This window comes from Alligator sinensis, unplaced genomic scaffold, assembly GCF_000455745.1.
Source record: "Alligator sinensis unplaced genomic scaffold, ASM45574v1 scaffold1011_1, whole genome shotgun sequence".
NCBI lineage: Eukaryota > Metazoa > Chordata > Crocodylia > Alligatoridae > Alligator > Alligator sinensis.
In genome coordinates, this window is record NW_005842785.1 from 457,326 (window position 1) to 475,830 (window position 18,505).

General features: G+C 42.0%; 1 protein-coding gene across 7 annotated transcripts in view; it reads right to left on the minus strand.

Annotated features, from left to right (window-relative positions):
• Window positions 1–4,586: 4,586 nt before the first annotated feature.
• The window catches only part of CDK6 (cyclin dependent kinase 6), a 207,790-nt gene continuing 193,871 nt past the window's right edge, over window positions 4,587–18,505 (minus strand). For 2 of the 7 annotated variants that reach the window (XM_025191084.1, XM_025191082.1), the window contains exon 8: window positions 4,587–5,476. In XM_025191084.1, the coding sequence (XP_025046869.1) occupies window positions 5,297–5,476 (180 nt within the window). In that variant the 3' untranslated portion in view covers window positions 4,587–5,296. Of the gene's footprint in view, window positions 18,120–18,505 lie in introns of all 7 variants that reach the window. The other 5 variants (XR_003091658.1, XM_025191085.1, XM_025191086.1 and 2 more) reach the window with 5 other exon arrangements.

The window sequence follows — 18,505 nt, forward strand, 5'->3', positions numbered from 1 at the left end:
GAGGAGCCAACTGGCTGTGGCCTGGGGCCCATCCCCTCAGACAGAGCAGGCCTGACCTTTGGTCTCTCCCCGATGGACAGACATGGAAGGCGCAGTCAGTGCTCTTTGACTTGGGATGGAGGACACGGGGCGGGGGGTGGGTGAGCTGCTGCTGGCGGGTCAGGCCCCCCCTGCCCCGCAACAGCTCACCAAAATCCACAAGTGGTCTGGGGGCACCTGGCACAGTGGGGGCAGGGGCTCCATGGAGACTGGGCCGGATGGACAGGGTGTAGGGGATCGGGCCTGTCATTTTGGACAATCTTTTGGATGTCGCGGTGCTGGGGAGCAGGGTGGGTTGGCTGCCTCCGGGATCACGGGCTGGTGACAGCCTGGGGCTGAGGTGCGAGGCACAGCTGTGATCCATTCCCTGCGCAGTCCCGTGCTGGCACCGCCCTGTGACCCTGGTTTTGCCCACCTGTCTTGCTCCTGGTCACCGCTCTCTGCCCACCCACAGCCCATCCCACGCGCCCAGCCAAGCACGCTGCATCTGCAGGGGCCCTGGGCTGGTCTCACCCACATGCTCTGTCCAGCATCCCCTAGCAGTGGGTGCTGGGTGGACAGGCTGGGCTGCCTGTACAGTGGGGCAGGGTCTGGTAGCAATGGCAACACTAGCAGTGGCAGCTAGAAGGAGCTGGGGCTGCCAGGAAGTGGAGTCTGGCCACTGTGCTGCCCCAGGCCAGTTGCGTGCCTGGGGGCAAGGGGACTGGCTGCAAGTGCTACAGCCTAGGTTGCCCCCAACCCCCATGGGTTGGGCAGGGCTGAGGGACCTGCCACCTGCTGGATAAAATCTTTTGGTGGGTTGGATTGGGCCCGTGGGCCAGGTGTTGCCTACCCCTGTCTTAGCAGGTCATGCTGTAAAGGGACGGTGCTGGTGACAGTAAACCTGCTCCTGTCCTCAGACTTTTATAGACGTTTCAGCATTACTGTGTTCCAGCTGTGCTCCAGCTTTTGGCCTCCATGAGTCTGGATCAGGCCACATGCTCCCTCCACCTAGCTCACATGGCCTCAATTGGCCCCCGTGCACCCAGATCAGATCCACAATTTTTGGGGCCCCCTGCAAGATATAGTTTTGGGTCCCACTGATCCATTGAAAAATCAAAATGTGGCCTAAATTCACTGAAATAAAGTAAGTCTGGGCTTCAGGGAGGACAGGGTGAAGGCAGACATGCTGCGGATGCCATGGATTCCCTCCCCTGGGCCGGGGCCAGGGCAGGAGCGGAGCCGGAAACTCTTGCCCTGCTTGGCCGGGAAGGGGCTCCCTGCCTGCACTGAGCCCTTTAAACATGGCGGAAGCGGTGGGGGGGTGAGTGGGGCACAGCCCCTTGGTAGGCAGGTTCTGTAGGATAGGACGGGCCAACCCTGGTCACCCCCCCCAATGTGCTGGGATTGGGCTCTGCATGCTGGGATCAGGCCTTGGGGGCCTCTGTGGTGCCTTGGCACACTGGGACTGGTCCCTGCACTACCCTGCCTGCCTGCCTGGCCTAGCATGCAGAGTGACACTGTCTGTCCCACAGGGCACCCCATGGGTCAAGAAATCTGGTAGGAGGGGAGCAGTACCACTCCAGATCTCTCCAGCATATTTTAACAACCTTTTACAGCAGCAGGACATTGGCTACCATGGTCCCCCACTTTCCCTGTGGCAGAGTTTTGTGGTGTTGTCTCAAGAGTTGACGGCAGTTTCTTTATCATGTAGATTATGGATTTATATAGAATGGTTTGGATAGGGATGATCCTGTCTCAGGCAGGGGGTTGTACTAGATGACCTTTGGAGGTCCCTTCCAGCCCTACTTCTCTATGATTCCCGAAGCTCAGCATCCCTGTTCTGTTCCAGGTCAGCCCAAGAGTAAAAATTACTGAATCTTATTTAAAAAAAAAAAAAGACATGAAAAGGAAATGGAGAAGTTAATTTTCATGCATTTTCTCTTCCACTCATGATTCAAATTCATCATCTGCACTGGAAGTAACAGCACATTTTGTTACACAGAGGGCACTTCTACACAAGATGTTTACTGTGGCATTGACTAATTAGCTCTGCAGTAAACATCTCATGTCTATATGTGCAGCGCTATTAGGCAGGAGTAAGCTAATTAACTCTGTAGGAAAGCACATGCAGACACCGGAGATCACCGTACAAAGATGCTTCAGTGTGGAGGGCTGCCTGCTGGCTAGCCTTGCACTGTAGCACCCTCGCAGCCCAGCCAGCCAGCCAGCCAGCCAGCCCCTCCACAGCACAGAGCCAGAGTGGAGCAGCCCCATTCTGGCAGGCTGCCCCCACCCCCCCCTGGGTCCCCTGCCAGCTGGGGCCACTCTAACCTGGCTCAACATGCTGTGGTCCTGGGTGCATCTTTAAACGTGGCACCTGGCAAGCAATGAACTCTGGCATGATAAACACCGGAGCTTATTGCTTTAAGAGAATTTCATGTGTAGACGCTCCCAGAATAGTATACTTTGCCACTGGAATGAGGTAACGAAAGTACTACTAAAGTAGTTGAGTGCGAAATATTTTGTGAGGTTATTTATGTGACTGATCAAATGTTCCTTTGACCAAGTGGCATTCTTCTTTACAGTTTATTGATTTTCAAAGGCAAGACACTTTACTTTCCAATTCAGTTTTAAAGTTTTACTATTGTCACTGCATTTTTAATCAGGTCACCTAATTGCATGTGTTATTTTCAGTCTTTAACAATTGTGTCAGGTATATTTAAAAGGTGTAGGTTCATTTCACTTAGGGTCACCATTGGTCCCTCTGCGAGAGAAGCAACTAGAATGGGTACACAAGTGCTCAAAAGGGGCCAGAAAGATGCTGAGTGTAGGGACCGCTGTCTCTAAAGATCCATAGAGCAAAAGCCTGGGAATCTCTACAGAATAATTGGCAGTTATTGTCGACCATAACCTGGATTAAGAGATGCACTAAAATTAAGAAAGATAGCTTGAGTTCTATTCTCTTTTGCCCAACCACTATTACTTGAACTTGTGGCAGGGATAATTCCCTTCCCCCACCATAGAATATACCTGTAAGAATGTAAAGTATTATTTATACTCATTGGAGGAAACCCCCCTCCAATATAATATAATACTAATTCCTGCCAAACATGGTTTGGAACAACTCAGTGTATTTAACAGAATATAAAAGTGCATAGAAGCAAGTTAATAAGAAAGGTATACAAGTTGGATTCACGTTCTATATGATTTAAATGCTTGATCCTAAATCCCTTGCTTATATTCCTTACCTTGGTGAAAGGTTCCCTTGGCATCACTGGAACTGTTTACGTAAGAGATGTGAAATCTTTGGGAGTATCATAATTAATTTTGTTAATCTGGATTGCAGGCTCAAATCATGAGATATTGGGAAAAGAGATCGAAAGCCATAGTAGCCAAATTATTAGAGGTGCATCGATACACTGGTCCGATATTGGATCAGCACAGATATAAAGAAAATTGTCTGTATCAGAAATTGACCTGATATGATAGATAATTTGGCTAAGTGGCCCGTGCATGTGCAGCCGCAGAGTGTCATGTAGGTGGCGTGGAGCACAGCCCTGCAGCTTGAAAATAGTGTCCAGCTGGTAAATCTGTTGTGGTGGAAGTGAAGGGATGTGGGGAGGCAGATTAAGGCCCCCCGCGGTGAGGTAAAGAGTGGGCTGGGGTAAGCGCTGCCCAGCCTGGGTGGGGCAGGCACGGGATGGAGCTGTGGCTTGTCCAGGGGATGGGGCAGCCCCCACTGCTGTGTGCTGCTTATCCAGGAGGGAGCTGCTCATCTGGTGATTTATCTGGCAGCTCCCACTGCTCGTCCGGGAGGGCATGGCTGGGGTGGGGAGGGAACATGCGTCCCCAGGTCTGTGCAAGGCGGGGTGGGCTGTGCTTGGGTCAGGCAGCAGCACTGGGAGCGGGGCTATGGGGGGGCTGCAGCCACCCCAAAATTTGCCATAGCCCCTGCTCCCAGTGCTGCTGCCTCCTGCCCTGAATGCAGCCCTGACCCCGCCCTGTGCAGATCCAGGGGCACCCCCCATGCCCTCCTGGATTACCAGAGGGAGCAGTGGCAGGAGCCGCTGGATGAGCAGCTCCTGGATGAGCAGTACGCAGCAGCAAGAGCCCCTCCCCACACCCCCAGGATGAGCCATGGCTCTGTCCCACGCCTGCCCTGGCTGGGCAGCACTTGCCCTAGCCCCATTCCCCCTCTCACCACCCCGGGCTGTGATCTGCTCCCCGCCCTTTCCCTTCCACCACAAAAGACTTACCAGCTGGACGCAGCTGTATCAGAAATCAGATTGGCATCGGTGGATATGCCTCCTTAAAAATCAGCTATTGGTATTGGCCCCAAAAATCTCTTATCAGTGAACCCCTACAAATAATGGAATTATTCTCTAGAAAGGGAATAAAGCAAGTTGAGTGAGGGAGAACGACTGATGGGGTCTGAAGTTTAGACAAGATTAATTTATATGGCTATTTATACACGTGCTCACGTTTTCAAAAAATTCACATTGTACTCTATATTGGTTTAGAACAACATCTTGCAACATAATAAAAACTATAAACCAATATTGCCAAATTTCAGTATTTAATATACAGTACTTACTGCATTTGTATTCATTTTACATTTTTAGATAAAACAAAAATATAGCTAGGAAAGTGAAGTAAACTCTGAGAAAGCAATTTTAAATATACAAACTTTTTTTTGCCTTTTTACTTTGTAATAATTTGTGTACAACTGAAAAGAACTTGACACTGTGACATTTTTATTATATTGATTTTTTTCATACTGAGCCCTCAACCTCTGACAATAAATACACAACTTTGCTTTTGTAGCACTGCCAGCAGCAAAACGTTCAGTTCCAAAGGACTGTAATTCCGATATAACATAATATCTATAACCCTCAGCATTTTTTAATTTAGTTTTGCCTCTAATACACCCATTAACACATGGTTATTTTTTGCAGTCCTCCATTTTAATAAGTCTGTATTTGTAAAAGCTAAAGAATATTTTATGTAGTAAGGTGCATGTTTGAAAGGGAATATTTTGTAATGAACTTCAATGAAGTCAGTGTAAAGTAGCCCCGTGTTAGGGCCTTCTTAAAGCAGAAAGCCACATAGGGTGACATTTTGGGCATGGATCAGTCTTAATTATATCAAGAAGCTTTGGGTAAAAGAGCTGTTAAACTCTGGGTGGCTGCACCACTTTCCAGCCATTAGGCACAGCAGAAGCACATTTTCCACTGTGTTTTTGGCTATTAGTGGCTTAACAGGTAGCTAAAACATCTCATGCATAATGAGGGCATACTACATTTAATATACCAGTTTCCTTTTTGTAGCCCCTTGCTGTAATTAAAAGAAAATCAATACATTTAAGTGACAGATAAATCATTAGTTCATGTTTTGTACATTTGTAGCTGATGCAGACTGTTGTACACGTACACGATTTTCTGCTGGAATAAGAAACCTAGGGAGCATTGAACAACAATTATTAAGCACACTGAATAAAAGTAATTATGCACCTTTAAAAGAAACAGTAACACACGCACCTTTTCATGTTTGTACCCTGATATTAAAATAGCAGAATGAATTTCAAGTATGAAATGATACAGTTAAATCATGTCCTGTGAATAGATATAAATGATAGTCTAGGGAGTAGAGTTTGCACCTTAGGTAACTTTTCACCTTGTAAAATAGTCAAACTGAATGCTTAGATAATATGGTAGATACAAAGGACCAGATCCTGAGCTGGGGTGAAGTGACATAGTCATATAAAGTCAGTAGGACTGTACTGATTTGCACCAGCTGAGCATCTGATCCAAGGTGAGTATAAAATAATTGGAAGTGCTTTTGATGTTTACCTTAAATGACCAACCCTAGACATCTCCAGATTAAGTTATATTTTAATCACAGAAACTAGTTGTTCAAGTGTCCAGCTTTAGATGTATCCTTAACTTTTAATGTTTTCCATGTTATTTTTTGAGACCTTACTGGGACAGATTCTGATCTGTTAAATTGATGTTAACATGGAGGAATACTACTTAAGCAAAAAATTACTCCAGATTTTTATCAGTGCAGCTGAGTTCAGAATCTGTCCCACTGTTCATAATAATCCATATCATAACACTGAAAACAACATTTTTTATAAAGCTTTTTGAAAAATGTCACACATCTTGCAGATTTTGGAACTGATACCCTATAAAAATACTTAACACACATGCTAAGATTTACACATACAAGTCACCCCAGTTACTCTATGTTCAGTGGGACTTCTTGCATGTTAAGATTAATCGCTAGTTTAAATGTTTGGACCATCAAGAACTAAATCTTTAATTCTGGTACCTTTTGTACCAGTATTGTGCTTTTCTCCACATATCATTAGTTCACCAAGAAGCTTTAACATTTGTTTCAAAAAGTAACAAATAGAAAATCTGAAAAAAGTAGCAAATTATTAGAGTTAATATCTGGTCACACTACCATACATAGCAACTTTCTTTGCTTACTGACTAAACATATTATCTGTATATAAGCCTGAAATGCCTGACCTTTAAATTTGTAGGCTTATTGAGTAAAAATAATTCTTGATGCAATTTAAATACTGTTAGTGGAGTTATACCAGGAGTGAATTAGGCTGATTGATTTAAAGTATTTTGAAACTGAAACTGAATGTTATGTAACTGTATATGTACAGTAATGGTTACTACACCTGCTGTTTTTCTTATTTAGTTCAACAACATTATGTAGCTTTGCCTTTTTCCAGAAACATGTACAAAACCACAAAAGCGATTGTATCATTTCTAAAACTTATTTTAATGGCAAGAAGCCAGGCAAACTCAGGCACTGGTTTAAGCATCTGTCACTGACTGGTATCTATCAGAACTACTGCAAACAAAGTAAAGTCAAAAAGGCAGCCTATGCAATGTTTTCTAATTTTAATTTTTCAGACAGCGCGCCCTGATCCCCTGCAATACATTACACTATGTGTAAATTTAGCTCTACAATAACACTTTGGAATTAATTTGCTCATTCCTTTACATAGTGAAACAAACAAAAATAGCCTAAATAGAATACTACATCTGAACAAACTTTGTCTCTAGTTGCAAAATTCACATATACAATACACGGCTGATTTAGGAATTCGTTTCCTTATTCTCTGTTTGCCTATGAAATGAGTTTCACCTTGACAACTAAAATGAATGCCATATGCAAATAAAAAAAATAACCCTATGCTTTTCACAGAACTAATGTGTTTCCATAACAAATACCATACATGAAATACAATGACAATAATTTATATTAATGTTGAATAATGTGGATATAAATGTGTCCTTGTTTTCAATAAACAGTGACTCCACTAACTGGTGTTTGGGTGCTGTTACTAACCAGGTGTCCTCACTATTACAACCAGTTACAAAGACCTTTATCTGTGAACACAGTCTATGAGTCTTATTCACCCAAGTTGCTTCTTTTAGTCCAATGGGACTGTTCAGGTGAATTAAGTTACTCGTATGCATGTGTTTCCATTATTTGGCCCTCTGATTAAACAAAATTAAGCTAATGAGGAAACACAAATATGCACTATTATGTAAAATGTAGATAGGCATGCAGATTAAAATATATTGTGGTGCTTTCAGGAGCTATAAGGAACACTCCCACATTATATACTGCCTTACAAGACATAATTTTGAATGTATGATTTTTCATTAATAATAATATTCCAAGACAGTATACTTTTAAAGCTGTTCGAAGTAATATAGCTATGTATTACATGAAATGCAAAGCCAAAAAGATATCCAGTGGCAGAAACACAGAATTTAAACCAATCAGAACACAATATTTGAATCTGAGCATCTAAAAAGAACTTCAGAAAGAAATTACAGACTGGAGAGAAAAAAAGTGGGTAGGTACCTCAGCTTGCCTGAAGTGCCAAAGTGATCCTCTCTTGCAGAAAGCATTTCCTATATGCTAATAGAAAAAGAATGACAGCTTTGGATCTTCTTTATTTTTAAGTAATTGTTATTTACTGACAAAGCAGCAACTGTAGTGCTTGTAAAAATTGTGTGGTTAACAACCCTTTTCTAAACCCTTCTCCAACATGACCAGACTCAGTCCTTTTTAAAAGCACAGTCTTAATGCAGATTGCTGCACCACACTCCCATCATTGCTTTGAAGAGGGGTCACCTGTATGTAGGAAAGGAGATTGGTCTCCAGGGCCCTGTAGCTTCTGACCACTGCTATGAATTATAGTGGAGATGTCAAAGATATTAAAAGTTTCTTCTTTCATTCATCTCCACATATTAAGACCTGTCATTTCCCACTCTCTCAATTTCCCAGATAAACACAGGCAGCAGCAAAAGATGTGGCAGTAACAATGGTTCAGTAGGGCACAGGTAGTACAATGGGGAGCATGACCCAAAGTAAAGTGTCAGGGAATTAAACTGACCTGTTTTGAGGTGCCCATTGGACATAGCCTGTCGTATCAGATCTGACTGGAAAGTAGAGGTCAGGACAAACAAAGGTGGAGATGTATTACAAGAGTTTGAGGCAAGAAGGATTAAGATTATTTTTAGGATTTTTGCCACACAGTTGGAGCAGGGGCTGGTACAGCAGTGAGTAGCACTGCAGCTGATTGCCAGCAGCCAAGAGTAGGAAAATATAGTGAATATAGTTTGAAGCTGGATGCAGATTGCTAGCCAGAAGAAAATGAGCATAGATACACAAGCAAGGAGTAAGGTCTTTCTCATTTGGACAGTGTGGGGCACATGCTACCTGCTCAAGTACAGCTGAGCAGAACAAAGAGTGCAAAAGGCAGCTTGTGTGGGAGGCATTTTAGATCTCTCAATAGAAGCTTTGACTAAGGTCTATAGGTTTCACACTAGAGATGATCAATCATACAAGAATGCTGGTATATTTCAGAGATTTCCCTGACAGTCACTGGAAGGGGAAATAAGTGCTCAAGTGGCTGCAAAGGAGTTGGGGTGATAAAGGACATTTGATAAAACCATTCATATACTAACGCTCCCAATTCCTAGTGAGGGTCTAGGAAAAACAACCCTAGTGAGGGTCTAGGAAAAACAATGGAACAAATCAATGATGTTCTTGAAAACTGGGGAAATGTTTCTTTTCAAAGTCCTAGCAGTATATGAAACAAATTTAAATGCATGTTTTTAGTATTTCATCCTGCAGAATTTAATTGAAATATTAATATATTTAAGGACAAATACAACCACCACAACCTCCATGTCACAGATATCCTGACTGGCAGCAGAACCAAGGAAGTTCTTCTGAATAAAGGGAGGCAAAATGTTGGGAGCCTTTTGATGGGTTCAGTTCACTAAAGATTCCTTTCACAATACCACAGTGGGACAACGTGAAGGTAAAGCAAGGGTGGTGCAACTGGCTGGGACCTCTGTGACTGTATCACCTAGAGCCTGATGTGCAGATATGGAGGAAGTTTCCATTCCTTGCAACTGTGGAAACTAATTTTTTGCCAAGCCTATTTGCTTATCCTTAGTGCAAGTTCCAAGATTTAGTCCTGTACACTCTTCCAGATGCAAGGTATAAACACAACAGAACCACTACAGGTGTCTAACACCTGAAGGCTCCACAACAAAACCATGAAGGCTCCACACCTGTGGTAGAGCTTCTAAGGATTCCTCCTCCTTCCCCTTGCACAGTGAGTGCCCTGCTGTGGATAAAACCAAGTAGAAGGGCTGAGCACGATGCTCAATCCTGCAAGACAGTAAGTAGTCTGGGCCAATCAAGCAAAATATTCACGCATATGAGCAACTGCATTAAAATAACACTACTGTTTCAGTGCTTATTCTTAAATGCTATCTTGGATTGGCCTATTTACTATCTGGCAGGACCAAACTTAAACTTTAACAGGAATAGATACTTTTTCAGTATTTTTCTGCACATGAAACAACTCCCTTTTATAATGTATGGCATATTTTGCATTATTTCAACACACACAGCGAAGTCAGTGAATCACAAGTGTAACTTCAACTTATTTCCCCTCATTTCTGTGAAACAGTATAGATTGTTTTACTGCAAACCAATGTTAAATTGCTAGCTAGAATTAACTTATCTCAATTCATTTCTTCCATAAACTTCTGTAAACATTTGAACTTTGCAGGTTCTGTAAAAACACATCCATTTTCATACATACTTAATTCGTACGCTTGTATTTGCATTTTTCCCATTATAAATGCTCTCCTTTTCATCTGCGCTAAAACCAGGCAACATCTTTTTCCTAACCTCTCTCATAAACAAAAATCTACTCTACCATAATCATTCAATATCAAGTTATACTCTTTCTGCTGCCTTTTGGCATCCAGTTGAATTAACTATCCCTGGGAGATGGAATCCAAGCCCTTCATGTATTTTCTAACATAAGCAAAACATTATATCTGAAGGGGGAAAAACTGATATAGAAGAAATAAGATAGATAAGAGAGAGTTTTTGTTTTATATCAGTTTTGTGTCATGTTCCTTTAAAGATTTCTGGGAACACTATTAGCTATTTATAAATAAACAATCTAATCTAATCCACTGAAAAATTACTAATATATGTTATTACAAACACATCACTGAAAGACCCACAGAGATTACTTGCTCTCATGTGTATAGTACGGAAATGGTTATGCAAGTAACCCTGCCCTTGATGAAGTCAGTAGTAGCTTTTCCCTTGACTCCAGTCACAGCAGGCTCTGCCCTTTAAGTCAGCAAAACAAAGAGCTGAGCACCTTTACCTACCACTGGGTGCATCTATATGAGAGGCTTACTGCGGAGTTGCCTAATTTGCTTCAGAGTAAAGTATCATCATTTCCACCAGGTGTGCTATTCGGCCAGAGTAAACAATTAACTCTCCAGTAGGATAGTACTGCCCGACACGTACTATTCTATGGCACAGTTTACTCCACCACAATGCATGTGTAGATGGTGACAGGCTGACTGGGGCACAAGGGTACTACAGTGTGGGGGCTGCCTCCTGGCTAGCCCCACACTGTTGAGCCTTCATGCCTCATCAAGCCCCACCGCAGCATACTGAATCAGGGGGAGTAGCTCCAGGTTGGTAGGCTGACCCCTTGGGCCTTCTCCCAGCCAGGTTCTGTGTCACTGGCTAAGTGTGCTTTAGTCCCAGGTACACGTGCAAATGCTCTGCCTAGGAGCAATAAACTCTGCCACAAACCATTTGTGTTTATTGTGTCACATTAATTTCACAAGTAGATGCACCCACTGAGTATAAGAAAAGCAGAAAGTGTGCATAGGGCTATTTCTGAGGGTGCATTACTATTTCAATCAGCTCTGGCTAGGTGACTGTTGCTGCTGGAATGAAAAAGAATCATGTTTTTCTAAAGGAGAAATTACTTCAATGGAAATATTAGACCAGTTCCAAAATCTAGGCATCTAAGCATTAATTTTAAGGATAAAAGGACAAATTTCTTCAGCAGGTCTTTGCAGAAGCTCAATCGCCATTTTTGATAATATCTCTGCATATTCTTGGCAAAAGTAGAATTTCCTAATTAGTATAGCAATTGTTTTCTTTTAGCGCTTATATATTTTGCACACATTGCAAGTAGCACACAATGTTAAACACAAACAAGTGATAAGCTGAAGCACAAAACAGAGGTGTGTTTGCCAGTTAATACATACACACCTTGAGTATTTTTCTCATTTAGGGCCTGACTCAGTCTCATTTAAATCTGTGAGAACAAATCTTAGTTTTTAATAGGAATCACAGGAATGGAGGACAGTCAGCACATTCCATCATCAGGCCCATAAAGGGCAATTGAATTAACACTACTAACTAGTTATTTACAGCTATTGCTTTCCAAAAGTATAGCACAATATAAAAAAATAAATTCACATAAATATAATTCATATCTGATATTACATGAATGATATATAAGAATGCCAATAGACTGTTAAAACTGTTAACGTGGATATATTTTTGCATGATTAAATTTTTATTTAAGATGCACATTCAAGAATGTAGGCATTCCATGTTACATCCAGTTTTTGAGACTGTTTCTCATATTTTCTCTTACCCAAAAAAAGCTACACTATCCGAAATGTTTACATTTTAACATCCAAATGGAGACAGGATTGATAGCATGTTAATAGTTATAGTAATTAGTGGTTTCAGCATAGAAATTTTAATTTGCTGTGCATGTAAAAATACTTCTGCAAATCTCCCCCATGATTTCATATTACTAGAACTTTGTTTGTAATATACTAATGTGAAGGAAAACTTCTACATATACAAGGTCAACAGTGAAGTCCTGTTGACATCAAGAAGTGATATGGGCATTCTGGAAGAGCATTCTTGATAGTTTGGTAGCTGTCCAATAACAATGCTGGCTTCCTTAGATTGTAATCAATCCAAGATCTGCCACTTCAAATGACAAAGTGACTGAACTGCACTCAGTGTACAGGGAAGTGTAAGCAGCTCAAACAGCGGGCAGATAACAATTATCCAGCAGCTTTAATTTTAAGGGAAGCTAATGTAACACACAAGAGCTGCTCTAGTCATGTCCCCTTCTAGCCAGTGAGCAATGCTGATTAGATACAGGTATCCTAACAAAAGGGAAATAACACAGACCTTATGCTCTTGCACTTCCCTTCCACAGACTTCCTACCACCAGGGATAGGCTTCTGGATACTGTGCTGTTGGAAGCTAGTACAGAACCTCAGAGGAATAGTATACTTCTGAGTACTCCTGTCTGATCTATGAATAGGTTGGCTACACCAGAGCAAAATGTGTGAAAATAAAAGTAGACTAGAATACATAGTCCTGTACAGGACAATTACTGTATGAATCACACCTTTAAAAGTCCATTGAGGAAGACGTTTTGCCTGTTTAAAGATTACAAAATCATGTCCTAGGTATAATTCTAATTATTCTGTCAGTGGGACTGAGACAAAGCGTTTAACTGGAAGTAAAAAATTTGAATTGCAAAGAAAAGTATAATATGAGGAGGGTTCATATTTACAGCATATATATATATGTGTGTGTGTGTGTGTGTGTGTGTATGTATATATATATATATGTATGTATGTATGTATGTTATAATTCACATCTTACATTAGGAAAAATCAATTGATTTCAGAAACTATTGCATCAGAAAGATATTAACAAAGTGGTTCCAAAAAAGCAGAATTTTCAGATTATGCACCTGTCTCATTATACAAATACAGCTCATACACAGAACATAATTTATGTGGCCTTTGCAACCACACTGTGTGGTTTATGATTCACATACATATCATCTAATATGCTTTCAGCTGTGAGTCAGATAAGCGTTCCCTGTTTGTTGCAAAAAACTGATATGGCATATTTCCTCCTTTTTTCTATATTAAAATAGATGCAGTATCTAGCAACTGAGATAATTATCCCTGGTACAATAAGACATGGTTCTCAAAAATAACCAGCGAAGCAATGAAAAGTACAGCATGGTACAGCATTTTCTTCACATGGAAAGCTCAAGTGTACATACAGTCTAAATACCAGGTTGTGGATAGGGTCCAGCGCACAGTCTCAGTGCTACTATCTAGTGTCTTTTTCTAAAGACCCACACATAGGCCACATTTTTTAAACTTTGCAAAGATGCACATTGCCATTTGTTCATATTCTGGAGCAGAGACAGACTAGCAAGCATGCTTGAATTTTTCAAAGTGGGCAGCTGAGTGTGCTGAAAGATAAGCAGCTAACAAGGAAAGGTGCAAATAGCTTACCTTTAGACTGTTGCTTGTTGCGTATAAGGCAAGATCGTTATGTGGAAGTTAGCTGTAGCCATAGGGTAGACTAGGTTAAACTGGGAAATTCCTGGGGAGGTTCTCTTTAACCAGTGCCTTTTGGCTGATGGTCACAAGAGACAATAACTGGCAATGAGGAAAGATGGGTGTTGTGTGGCAGCAAAAAATAGAGGCAGAATTCTTGGGTCACAGGGGTTTTGTGGGAAGTACCACTAGGGTAGATGTGAAAGATGAAAGAAGGAAAACGAAGGGAAGATTTGGGGTTGGCATCCCTTGACCTCCTGTTTATACTGCTGGCATATGCAAATAACCACTTGTATGTTATTGCGACAGGTCTGCAGCCTGAAAGACACTCACTCAGCTTCTGAAAATTGTTTCAGGGGCCACTTAGGGCCAACAGTGACTTGGCAGAGGAAGAAGACACTTTCACAGCACATAGGCAACTACAGCAAGTAAGCTACACCAGGCTAACCGTAGCAATTTCTGACCTGCAGAACCAGGCAGGGGCCTGAAGGATGAGCGCTTTGCACACAAAAAAAGATGAACACCATGCTGGGCAGCAGGCAGGAATTCCAGCTTCCTGCTGCTCCCCATACCTGGTCATCTCACTGTAATGAGCAAAGCGTTTGGCTGAAGGGGTGTCTCAGGAAGTAGCTGCACATTTGTCATTCAGTTTAAAAAAAGAGATGTACTGTTGTCCAGTGAATGTAGGGTGCTGTCAACATCATTCTGCAGCACACATACAGACCAAAGGCCTGGCTAAGCAGGGTTACGCTCTTGGGCCCTCTTTATTGGATGTCTGGCCTATTTTCATCATAGCTTTTTAAGGGACCTGTCTAGGCAGGCACTTCCTTTTTGCAAATCCAGGTCCAACATTCCCATCCCTCCTTATACACATGGCAGCAGCAGTATGCAAGACACACACCTAGTCACCAGGGGAAAGAGGGAATGAGAATAAATCAGAGTGAAAGATGAACTGCATTTTTTCTCCGTGCACAAGTTTGGGAATAAGTGATACGTAATGTGGTGTCTTAGATGAATGTCTGTGTCTTAGAGTTTCTAGGCTAATTTTAAACCTACCATTGTTTCCCTGATCCCATTCCCTCCCTCCAATGTTAGCCCTTGCAGAACTGCCATATCTAAGAAAGAGTCCTCTGGTAGCTGACAAAGGATAATACCAGGAAGTGCTCTGATGAAGTATCTATAATAATGTGGTAATAGATAAAACGTGGAAAGTTTAAAAAGTGACTAAATTGTAAGCTCCCCTCCCTACCCCCTCGTAACTTGCAAGAAAGAACAGCTTGGATTATTGTTTTGTTTGTTGCTTAAATAATTGAGTGTTTAAAACAACCTACTAATAAAAGTTGTGGTTGGTTACATTTTCAACGCGGGCCAGCCCTTTCTGCAGAAGCCAAGTGGAACACCCTCCACACTTCAGAAGCAACATCAGGGAGTGGTACCTCTCTTCTCCTTGGACCTGTAAAATGAGGGAGAGAAGTAGGCAAAGCCAAGACCAGCTGAATCATGCCTTCACTGCTTCTGGCCTTTTAGCCTCCTGCTTTGCAGAATCCTTATGCTGTAGTAAGTGTGTCTGAACCCTGCAGAGATGCCTTACACATGCTTTTGTCAGGCCTGGTTTGCAACCTACTTGTCCATGCCTGTATATTTTGGAACAGGCATCATTTTCGGCATGCTGAAAGCACAGCTGACAGCACAGTGTATGTGCAATTGGTCCTTTAAAATATGGCATATATAAAGCAGAAGTAATTCAACCTAAGTCTTACTCTTAAATGTGTAACAGGATAGAAACATCATCACAAAAGGTAGCTAAAACCATTCTCTAGTTTAGCAGCAGCTTATGTGGTAGGTAGATGAGAAATCAGCAATGTTTTTGGGCCGCGTGCCAAAACCCCCCACAACCTGGACTTGGAAGATATTGGCATGCCAGGGGTGGATGGCGGGGTAGCCATGAGGGGCCTGATCCTTGTTGTGGAAGCGCAGACCCAGTCCCCTCCCTGTCATGCTCCCAGAGGCACATGTGCAGCCACTGCCAGCAATGAGCCCGGCTGGAGCTTCAGACCCCAGTGCAGCTGCTTGCAGTGTTGCCATCTATCACACTTGCACCTCTGCCACTCATCATGGAGCCTGGGCTGCTTGCAGCAGGCAGCCATAACCCTGCAAGCAACCGCACCTGGGTCTGAAGCCCCAGCTCAGCTCATTGCCAGCAGCAGCTGCACACATGCCAGCAGTGGCTGTGCTGCCCCAGGCCCCTTCCTCGCCACGCGCTTCAAGGTACATGCGCAGCTACTGCTGGCCACAGAGCTGAGCCAGGGCTCCAGATCTGCTGCAAGCAGCCTGGGCTCTGTGGCTGGCAGCAGCTGCCCAGAACCCGGGCCGGCAGTGGCATGCCAAGCAAAATGGCCTCATGCATACGTGCTGGGGAGTTGCTGACCCCTGTGTCAGATAATGCAGATATCCAAAATAGAGGTAACAGTGAAATATGCCCCAACAGCCAGTCTACTACATGAGTGAGAAATCTGCCACAGAGACAGCCACAGGTTCATGTGTTATAGGTAGAAAAATATATTGCCTAGCTTGATACTAGGGACCTACTGCTGGCAAGCATGCTGAGTGTGAGGAGACATGCTCGGCTCAGTAGCTGGATCAGATGAAACAAAGACAAGGAAGGTAGGATAGCCTAAGAAGAACCATTGTAAAAGTAAGCATTGCTAGCTGCCACAAATATCATTCTTATTCATATTACAATAGTGTGTATATCTAACTTAAGCCAGTTTTTCCCTCAAGCTTTATCCAGGCAACTGCACTAAAGTTCGGTCAGGGAAAAGCCAGAATGGGTTACAAATACTCCTTTTTCACACAGTACTAAAAAAATTAAAATTTTTTTTTAAATAATGAAAATATATTTTAGTTCAGGTAAAAATATGAAATATAAACATTTAATGTAATATCTAAAATAACTGTGCTAAAGGGCATGTGAATTATTTAGTTATGTTGACTTTCAATAATGGCACATTAACACTAGCAGGGAGAAAGAATTTGTGTTGGTAGCGCAGGAAGGAGGCTCATGCATTTCTGCATTGAGCAAATCTGCTAAGAATTAAATACGAAGGGTCCTGTGACAGTAATATTCATGTACTATGATGCAAGGAACGATGTGGTGATGTGATCCAGTTAAAGCAGCACAGTATGCAGCATCCAACGTAGTATGTATGTGTAACTGTCCTTCTCGAAAGTCAAATATTTTCTGTGAGCTCCTCTTTTGGTTGGTAATAAGTTCACGTTAAAAAGGAAAAACCTGTATAGACTTTCATCCACTCTGGTTACATCTTTGAGTTATGTATCATAAATTTATGAACTAGATCATGGAACATATACGTGTTCTGAGAGAGGAATAAAGAGCTAGACTGCACTGATTTTGGCTCAAATTGAGCAAATCCAATATATTTGCAAACTAAAAAGTGTTTAGAGAGAGTAGATCCCTAAATTTTTTTTCTTCAAAAAACCTTGATTTTGCACCATGCGCACAAACTCATCTAGGTAATAGCTGGTTTATATAGCAAAACACCTAAACATTGAGATATAACTTATTATTAGCATCCTATTTGTATGGAAAACAGTGAAATAATAAAATCATCTGTCCAGACTTTCAGCTGAGGGGATGCCTCCTTGTATATCACCAACAGTAGCTAGATGCATTAACTGCAGATTGTAGAGATCCAATATTTTAATTCCATACTTTTACATATCACTTAGAGCAATCACAGAATAATAAAAAAAATTCCAAATCGTGCTTCAGCAGCTAGAGGGAAACATCGCATCAGGTTTTGGCAGTGACTGGATTATTCTACTCCACAATGGCAGCATCCAATGTTAAAAAGAAAAAAATGGCAGCAAAACTGGTCAGCAGCTTCTCTTCATCTGGAGTTTGCAGGTAGTTAAAAAAAAAACACAAACCAAAAACCATAAAGCTGCAATGGCAGCAGGTGGAGATCCTGGCTCTTGCATTGCTTTGATGGAAGTAAACTACATGGGTTTCCTCAGATAAACACATCACCATCCTGGAGAAGCAGAGACATAAATCATCCATATAATGATCTTCAGCAAAACAACTATGGTTTATACTGGACAGTGACCTTGCCAACTACACGTTTTGTTCATCTGTAGGTTCATCTCTGATCAGCCTTACGATGTATTAACTTCACTGGCGTTTTGGCTGGATGACATATGGGTGTCCAGATTCTCCTTATATTTCTCCAGATCGTGGAAATAAGGGTGAGACAGGGCAACATAGGCAGATATTCTCTTAGCTGGATTAAATGCTAAACATTTCTGTAAGAATGAAAATAAATTGTTTTTAATGTAGTGGTTATAGTAAAATATATAATCAATATTGTAAATGTTGAAGAGGTATGTTAATGAGCATCACTGTGTTGCTATAGGTATGAGATACATGAGAGCCTAAAGATCTATAGCAATTTCAAGGAATGCCTGAAATACCTTACATATTCCATCACTCAGCAAGAAGAGAGAATTCAGTCAGGTCACATTATATGAATACTATACACAGAAAATCAGGATAAAGTAACAGGGTTGCAAAGTCAAGCACTCACATATCAAATGTGAATTTCAATCCCTCCAATGCACACACTGGATCTCTGGCTCATTCAGTGTACAGGATGGATTTAGTGCTTAGTTCATAAGAAGCTAGCTCTTCA